The 10,023-nt window shown below is 39.3% G+C and overlaps 1 protein-coding gene across 1 annotated transcript; it reads left to right on the top strand.

Annotated features, from left to right (window-relative positions):
- Positions 1–7,386: 7,386 nt before the first annotated feature.
- LOC109864817 (nanos homolog 1-like) lies at positions 7,387–9,732 on the top strand. The gene has a single exon (XM_020452785.2). The coding sequence runs from the start codon at positions 7,511–7,513 to the stop codon at positions 8,189–8,191; it is 681 nt and encodes a 226-aa protein (XP_020308374.1). The 5' UTR covers positions 7,387–7,510; the 3' UTR covers positions 8,192–9,732.
- Positions 9,733–10,023: the final 291 nt, after the last annotated feature.

Below are 10,023 nucleotides of genomic sequence, written 5' to 3'. Positions count from 1 at the left end.
CACTGGAGCTGAGTACCAGCACCTTAAATGTTCTACTGCTTGAGCTCCTGTTCCTCTTATAAAATGTTATCTCAAAAGTATTGTGGACCTCCGACACCAACAATACCAGCACCCAAAATTAGTAGCGGAACCTATTTCAGTCTAAATCAAGCACTGTCCAGTGCTCACGCAGAGACCAGGATTGAATTTTTTTAAAGAATCATGGTGGAGACCTAATATCCACCCTGATCAGTGCTCTGAGCATATCCCTATTGCTTTGTTGAAATGTACTGTACCCATTCACTGTACTGTACCAACTCACACACACTGAACTGTGTTCATATTTCAATCAATCACCAGGGTTATCAATGCACTAATGATGTCATTGATGCTAATGGTAAAGGTGACATGCTCACTGAGGTGGATAATGATGCTAATTAGCTAAACATCCCAGTGATGCACATGTAGCAGCTCATCATATCCACCAAGGAACTATCGATTACCAGAAAAAAATAGAAAATCAATTTTTCTGTTTGCGTGTGTGTGCATATGCATTTGGTCATATAGAATTAATCCAAAACGAACCAACACATCGGACATCCATAGAATGCTTTTCAGATAGAATAGGTTTGGTTAACATCAACAGATAGTTTATATTGTTACAGTGTTTAGATCCCATCTAATACAAGGAGTCAAAGCTGAACAAGATTGATTTATCTATTTCATGACTGTTTCTGGCTATGCCACAATTCAGCATTGTGTAGGCTTTGTGATGGAGGGATTAAACAACCTACAACTGATAAAAATGAATCTCTCCTCTTCTATGAAATTCAGCCGGCTTCAGGGTGACCCTGCGTCCTTGTCAGTTGAGGATGAGATGGCTCCACAAAGCCAATGCTATATAGCGTCTTCTCCAGGTGACCGCCTGCACTCACAGGTCAGCTGTGTTTCATTTTGATCTGGCAGAGATGAAAAGAACATCAGACAGGTAGGCATCTCTCGCTGTCTGCACTAAGCTAACAAAGGGACTGTTGTGCTCATACAGTATGTCGTGTTTATTGTGCACAGCAATATCTCTCGAGGAGTAATCTGAGGACAGCAAAAACACTGTATTTTTTACATTGCTTTGAGGATCCTAATGAAACAGACAATACTCATATTTTCTCAGGCAGTCTGATGAATATGGCTGCTGGCAAAATCTTTAGGGAAGTTATTTAGAAAGGCAGATTAAAAAGAAAATGCATAAATTAAACTGTTACTAAAGCCTTATTTGCAATTAATGCTTCCCTTTCCAGCTCATTGCCAGCCTACGTAATTTATCATTTATCATTCATTCTCCTGCTGATTGCCAAGCCCAGATTCAGTTTCCTAGCTATATGAGAATAATAATGGTCTCCATTACAGGCAAATGAGTTTAAACTCCAAGTCACATGAGGGAATAAGACTGTAATCTACATATTTTAAATGTAAAACCTGAAGATGGGGAATGATGGCATCAGGAGGTAATTCAGTCACACTTACCAAACACTTACCCACAGTACCAAAGCAATGTTTGGGAACCGAAAACATCAATGTGAACTGTACCTTTCAAGTACAGTAGAGTTATAGGGTTATAGTGGATGTTTAAGCACATCAATCCCATGGAACCCTATTATTCAACACCATTTTAGAAATGGGTCAATCATACTGTTTGTATTAATGCAACTATTAGAAAATAATTGTTTAGATTGCACTGGGTCTTTAAGTTTGTCCACCGTAAACAAACTAATATCTCCAGAGATTAGTTATATTAAGCTCTTCCATTCCAATACCAAACTTAACAAAACATGCAAATATGTCCTGTTTAAATTGCGGTCAAAATGAATTAACTGAGAATGAACCTGCTCAAGTGCATCAACATTCATCGCTCATAGTTTCTGGAATCGACATTGTAATGTTGCTCAGCAGACCATTAAGTCAAACGGGGGGCTTTTGTCTTTGCTAGAATGCACTGAGTGACATTTGTTTGTCCTATACCTCTGGGCCTCCTTATATCTATGCAGACAGGGCCTCATTTATCGACTAGCTTGCCTTATTGGTCCCATTTATTCCATGCTGCATGGTGGAGTAAGAGTCATTGAATGAAACCATCAGTTATCTATGCAGGCCTGCATAGAAAGGCATCGGGGGAGTTAATATGCAATTATGAGGAAACCCATTTCCCTGCTATTCAATAAAGGAACAAAAGACAACTGCGTACTATTTTGTTAATGCAGTGGATGACAACAAAAACGCATAAACAGAAGCTTTGCTTTATGGAAATGCTTCCCATTAACCCTTTGCTATACCCTTGTGTCTCTGAGGAACAAAGGAATATCAAACCAAAATTGTATTCAGAGGAAGGTCATGGTCAAGTAGAAGCCATTCCAAAATTGGGGGGTTGGAAGGTAGACTGCTCTGAAGCATTATTTTGAATACATTTTGGCGGTTCAATATTTGATCAAACGCTCTAAGCTATCTGTCAAGTGAAATCCAAATTACATTTGCTGAATATGCCCTCATTTGCATAAGTAAAGACAGCAGTCTAATGGATATTAATGACAAGACACAAACAGGGTTATGTGCTGGTCAGAGTCTGTCACAAACCAAGAAAACAAACTGTAGCTACAGGCCCAGGTGGCCAGGCGCACACAGAGAGGACATTTTCATAAGAAATGAGTCAGCATTCATCATCATTACGATGATCAATATGACAAATTGATTTTTGTAGCTATTCCTGAAAACCCATTAGACATCATTACAGTGATCAATAAGTAGCTACATGCTGTATTATGCAACTCAGTCTCATGAGCTTAACGTATACTGTAAGTGAATAACCAGCTACATAGAAAATGCTGTTCAGGGATGCCTGACATTGGTGACCAGGTGTAGACACTATTTTTAGATCATGACTTCTATGAGGGGAAAGCTCCATCAGATACAGTGCCTTGCAAAAGTATTCATCCCCCTTGGCGTTTTTCCTATTTTACTGCATTACAACTTGTAATTTAAACTGATTTCTATTTGGATTTCATGCAATGGACATACACAAAATAATCCAAATTGGTGAAGTGAAATGGAAAAAATAACTTGTTTCAAAAAAAAATTAAAACTAAATTTTTTAAAACTGGTGTGTGTTTATGTATTCACCCCCTTTGCTATGAAGCCCCTAAATAAGATCTGGTGCAACCAATTACCTTCAGATGTCACATAATTAGTTAAATAACGTCCACCTGTGTGCAATCTAAGTGTCACATGATCTGTCACATGATCTCAGTATACAGTGGGGCAAAAAAGTATTTAGTCAGCCACCAATTGTGCAAGTTCTCCCACTTAAAAAGATGAGAGAGGCCTGTAATTTTCATCATAGGTACACTTCAACTATGACATACCATGGAGTATTTGTCCATAGGACCACTTTAAGCTGTACACTCCACAGAGCTGGGCTTTACGGCAGAGTGGCCAGAAAAAAAGCCATTGCTTAAAGATAGAAATAAGCAAACACATTTGGTGTTTGCCAAAAGGCATGTGGGAGACTACCCAACCATATGCAAGAAGGTACTCTGGTCAGATGAGACTAAAATTGAGCCTTTTGGCCATCAAGGAAAACGCTATGTCTGGTGCAAACCCAACACCTCTCATCAATCTGAAGTTTTTCAGCAGCAGGGACTGTGAAACTGGTCAGAATTTAAGGAATGATGGATGGCGTTAAATACAGGGAAAGTCTTGAGGAAAACTTGTTTCAATCTTCCAAAGATTTGAGACTGGGACAGAGGTTCACCTTCCAGCAGGACAATGATCCTAAGCATACTGCTAAAGCAACACTTGAGTGGTTTAAGGGGAAACATTTAAATGTCTTGGAATGGCCTATTCAAAGCCCAGACCTCAATCCAATTGAGAATCTGTGGTATGACTTAAAGATTGCTGTACACCAGCGGAACCCATCCAACTTGAAGGAGCTGGAGCAGTTTTGCCTTGAAGAATGGGCAAAAATTCTAGTGGCTAGATGTGCCAAGCTTATAGAAACAAACCCCAAAAGACTCGCAGCTGTAATTTCTGCAAAAAGTGGCTCTACAAAGTATTGACTTTTTTTTCCTTTTGGGGGGGGGGGGGGAATAGTTATGTACGCTCAACCTTTCAGCTTTTTTGTCATATTTCTTGTTTGTTTCACAAGAAAAAATATTTTGCATCTTCAAAGTGGTCGGCATGTTCTGTAAATCAAATAATACAAACCGCCCAGAAATCTATTTCAATTCCAAGTTGTAAGGCAACAAAATAGGAAAAATACCAAGGGGGTGAATAATTTCGCAAGCCACTGTAAGGGAGACAATTCCCTTCCTCTGAGACAGAGTACACAGGAAAACTACGCGATGAGCACCACACTTTATTGAGGCTACTATCAAGGTTATTTATGTCAGCCAGAAGAGATGCATAAATATGCGTTTCACATTTCATTCTTTACAGCGTGCCATGTGCTTTGCATCATATTAGCAATCATCCATACAAACGATCATCTAAGACTGCCAGATAAAACAGGCATATTTATTATCCTACACAGTACATCCATAAATATTTACTGTACATCTGCAGGCTTGGTTTTACCCCAGTTTTCCATTTTAATGTGATATGCTTAATTCAAACAAATGCCCATAGATCAAATTATACATTACTACAAAATGTACATTAAAATGTGGCGACTCAGCAGATGCTCTTACCAGAACAACTTACTTCAACAATAGATTTGGTATAGGATTATACATCATTTGCATCAAAATGCAATCTGGGAATCACAGGAAGATTGTTGCAAAAGGTCTTATAAATCATGCATTACCATATTTCCAAGTTCAGCAAGAGGCATATACAGATTGATTTACATTGCATAATTAATCTCCAGCATAATCAATGGGAGTTTTGAAATGTAAATCCACATCAGTAATCGGGGAAAGGCTCACACTTGCACTACTGGGCAAAACAATACTTTTTTTATTGCAAAGCAAATGTGTTACTGGGTCCCCAAATGCTTGTATGATGAGCTCTTATGCAGTTTGAATACCTAATCAATTTACAGCCACAGTCCCCATACTAGTGCCATAGATCATTCAGTTGCTTCCTTGTCTGATAGGCCCATGCTACCTCAACACAGCCAGATCATTTGCTTAATGTAAATGGATGAGTATTACTCCTTCTCAGTCACAACAACATGAAGTAATAATGACCCACAAACATTTTAGTTCCACTGTGGAGATGCAAAAACCCAAGTATCTAATATGCTGTAGGGTTCATATGCTGTAGAGTTAGCTCTATATTGCACTGGAAAAGGATAATATACATTATTTATGCTTAATGGGTACAAGTATAGGGGTTAGATCCTCCAAGATCAATACATTCCTCTCTTATGTGACTGGGAAAACCTGCCTCAGAAAACATTTCTACTTAGTATTAGTTCCTCTTTTATTACTTTGCAGCTCAGTCAACAGCAAGGTATGGAGTTCTAATGAATTCCCTTGAAATAGATGTAATCCTCCCGATTGGACGGGTTTCAACAACCTCCCCTCCACTTTTAATTAGAACTGCAGTCACTCATATGCTATCATTGTTTAAAGAGTCCTGCTCTCGAATTCCAGACTCAGGTTGTTAATCATGGAGAAGGCAGGCAGCAGTTACAGTAGATTACAGAATGGTACTCTGAGTTGCCTGATTGTGGAAAGATTCCTGCATTCCTGATGTTTACATGCACTTTAAAGTTAAGTTTGATGTGATAGTTATACAACTTTTCTATTGATAGAGCAACAACAAAACACTCTTTTTAGGCTTACATGATATGCACAATACGTTGAACCATTGCAGGGGCTTTGCTCATGTCATGGCCCCAGTATTTTCATAAGTAGAATATGTTCTATCCATCATAGGTTTCCGGCAGTAAACAAAAAAACATCAAAACTCCTTGGGTGAATTATTGGGGTTAAGAGTTATTCTATTGCACAGAAGCTTGATGATGTCATCCTAATTAGGATCCACTGGGCTCACACATTCTCCCAGTGGCAGAGGAGTGAAATGACACGTTGCTTTTATTGTAAACAAGGGAATGAGGATTCAACAATAGAATACCATCCTGATCATAGACCTGTGAGAGCACTAGCCTGCATCCAATACGCTCTGCCTATATATTCCATTATACCCTGTCTTCCATGACATTTTCACACTGTTCCCCTCATGCACTTTCCAATTTACACCTGTACCAGTGTTCATTATTTTTCTGCCCATAAAATGCAGTTATAAGGAAGCATGAGATTCTATTCTGAGACAGTTATGTCTTGCGGAGCCATCACTTTCCCTATATGCTCCTGTCTCCCCATCCTATGCTCTTTGTTCCTTGAATGGATTCACATATACCGACCAGGGCTATGCCACTGTATAAATGTGAGTTTATGTTATCTGCGCTCATTAGGGCTCTGTACTCAGGGAGGGGGTTGGAGAGAGTGGCTTGAAGGGCAACACAGTTTGCCTTCATTCAGCCCTCAGCATGTAGAACAATGTGGCTTGTCGGAGGAGGTTTTTCTCACAATACCAAAGCAACAGAAGGAACACTCTAAAAGGAGAATACCAAAGTAAATCTACTGACAAACTATGACAAGCCCTGTAATTCTGCAGTATAACCTACGATACCACCACTACCCCGCCAAAATACATTGTAGGCCTACTACAATGGGATAATCATGATATTAGTGACAAATATGTAGTATTGAATTGTAATAGACGCAGTGGGGAATAATTTGGTTAATGGTGAGTTTCAGTAAGGAGGTAATCCTACATATGACAGAAAATGATATGGCATTAGGCTACTATTAACAATATTATCCAATATTATCCAAACTCAGCGATATGACAAGAGTCAGGTGGGAAGTGTTGTATCACTGTGGTGGAGAGGGTGCTCTAGGAACAAAGGGATTTTATGCATGCATGGTCTTGAAAGGGTTAAGGTGTGCACCAGAAATGCGCACAAACATGTGTATGTAAGCTATTTTAGTAGGCTTTGACATCGCACCCACAATTAACTCCCTATCCCCAACGTAGGCTATACAAAGAAACAATGATGTGTTTGTTGCGTAGCTCGATCCTGCCCTACTGTATCAAGTCATAAAGCTACGGGTGTAGCTCTAAACACATATGACTGATGCGTAGTGAAACCGTTAAAAAAGTGTGAATATGGTTGTTTTCCAACTTATAAACGACTGCCAGTTCGGACCTTATCGAATCGGTTTCCCGCTTTCCAAACCTACCCTTGCAGAGAAAGAGTGCGCTGCAACCTGATCATAAACTTGGTTTAAGAAGAGAGCCCCGCCCTCTTTTCAGCTTTCGGGTCTCCTTATAAGCAGCAAGCCTGTTGTACAAGCGTTTATACACTAGAAGAACACTGGAGCAGTCCAGTTCACCAACCATCCTGGAAACGAACTCTGGCTGTAAACCTGGAGGATTACATTGGTGCTTTTGCATAGAAGGGAGAAAAAGAATCATGGATTTTCTCAATCATAACTATTTGAGTGCGCGCAACCCATATGACTATACCTTTAATTTTTGGAACGACTATCTGGGTCTGTCGACGTTGGTCACGAAGAATAACAAGCACATGATGCCCCAAAGCCCAAACTCCATCACCGAGTCCCTGAAAGCAACCCTGGGTTTGGATGACTCTCCAGAATGTGCGTGCGTAATCTCGGGCAGTAGTGGAGGCGGACACCTGGACTGCTGTTGTCCATCCGCGAGCCCCCCGCCTACCTCCATCCTGGACTTGAAGGAGCGCTTTTCAATTCTGAGTCCATTCCAAAACCAAATCGGTGGCATCCCACTACAAGACCGGGACTTGGGCTTCGGGGGGAGCTTCGCAGGATTTGACCTGTTCGGAGTGGAGAGGAAGATGCGCAAACCAACGTCAAGGAATAAACAGGAGCCCAAAATCTGCGTCTTCTGCAGGAATAACGGTGCGCCGGAGGAGGTGTACGGCTCCCACGTTCTGAAGACACCGGACGGGAGGGTGGTGTGCCCCATTCTTCGGGCTTATACCTGCCCTCTTTGCAGTGCCAATGGTGACAATGCGCACACAATTAAGTACTGTCCACTCTCCAAAGATCAACCAACCCAGCGACCATTAAAGGGAGGGAGGGCAGTGGGTGGTAAGCGAATGAAAATATTCTAGAGAATAAATTGAACTAAATTGAATTGCACTGAACAATTTTCAGATGACTGTTTCCATTGCGGCTATAGCATATCCCAGTCCTAATGGCTAGGCTACATGACTTCATAAACAAATAAAACAATATATTGATTTTATGCTTTTTCCAAAATCTCTTATATTTTTATAGTTGCTTTATTCACATAGATGTTTTTATTCGTTATACATTGAATTTATTTTCTTCTTATAGTGTATAGCTCTTTGCGTGTTCATTTAAATTCACCTATATTCATAATCACAATGTGTGAATAAATGCTGAATGTTTCGTGGGGTACATTGATTTATGAGGGCGTGAGAAGGTTGTGATTGTCATGTTACCAGTACTTTTTACTGTAAGCTTAGCTATTCTTTTCTCTTTGAAAACCAAAGTTATGTTTGTCATTAAACAAGGGTAAGAATGTTCATGAATAAAACTATTTCCATTCAAGATGTCTGTAAAACAAGGTATGGCTCTTTGAGGCCCATTCCTCGGTCTGCCACTCCACAACACAGTTTCAAACTTGCTCTGAAGTTGACATGTAATATCTGTAGCATAAAAAAACAAGACAATGACATCTCTGTTATGGCCTGGTGTTTTCTGGGTAACTTCATACTCAATAATAGCCAAGCCAAATGACTCATCGCCCATGTCACACATCACCCAGACTTATGAATAATCATTACCCCAATAAGATATACCCTTGATGTTTACATTCCCACGAGAGGGTAACACACTGGATATAATTGCTTGTAGGCATTTCTTTTCAATGCAGTTTTTCTTTTATCAACAATTACCCCAAAAAGTCCTCAACAGAGGACTGAACTGGGGAGGCAAGGAGTGCTCTGCAATGGTAGAGTCAGGAGGACAATTCACCTTGAGAAATAGTGGGATAGCGCAAATGAATGTTATTAAACAAGCCTTTCTAAAAACAATGTATTAGCCCCCTTTTGCATTATTTCCCTGAATAAATCCAAAAAGATGCAAAATTATTGTGAATGTAAGATGGAAAGATGGAAAGTTGTCACTTGTGAGACTGCACATTTCTGACAGTTATGTTAACCAAAGGATTATACAATTTTAATGAACTGAAATGAGGAAGAGAGATTTGCTGTATTGTATATAAAGTTGACTTACGTTTATTCAGTATTTTAGCATTTCAAGTGACTTCAGAGGGTACTACCTCAACAGGATTTTGTACTTACATGTAAAATGTCAACTGCAGTTTATTAATATAGTGCTGCCATTTATAATAAGGGTTTGAATAGTATTTTTGATCTTTGTATAACATAATTGTATTTTTCTTTTGCTGCATTCAAACATGACAAAAGTGTATTTCCAATAAGCTCTTCTCATTCTTCACCAAAACGTGATTGTCTGTATATAGTGTTATCCCTACTTTAACAGTTTACGTGTTCAATGTTACATTCTTGGGGTTGTTTGCAAGAGAATGGGATATATTGAAAACAGTTGACAATTTGCCACTTGTAACAGAGGTTTTTGATTAAATGAAATGAGAAAAAAGAAACACTGTTGATCTTTGTTATTAATATTTTACCACAATTTCCCTATATGCCTTGTGTGCAGAATAATACTATATGAATGAACTAATCCCTGTATGCTGCCTGTGCAGAATAATACTATATGAATTAATTACATTAATAAATAGCTTATCAAATATTATAACTGATGCCTTGATGTTATTGATCAACTTGATAGACACAGACCTCGTTCACCAGTTTACATGAACAGTATCTCATTGCCATTGTCAGATATTAAATGTAGGCTAGACCATACCATGAAAGATTGCACATATCAT

This window comes from Oncorhynchus kisutch, linkage group LG19 (assembly GCF_002021735.2).
Source record: "Oncorhynchus kisutch isolate 150728-3 linkage group LG19, Okis_V2, whole genome shotgun sequence".
In the NCBI taxonomy this organism is placed as follows: Eukaryota; Metazoa; Chordata; class Actinopteri; order Salmoniformes; family Salmonidae; genus Oncorhynchus; species Oncorhynchus kisutch.
This window is presented reverse-complemented; position numbering and strand designations above follow the sequence as displayed.

What these genes read in the sequence shown, in the direction of transcription:
- LOC109864817 (XM_020452785.2), top strand. Translation starts at nt 7,511, where the DNA reads ATGGATTTTCTCAATCATAACTATTTGAGTGCGCGCAACCCATATGAC.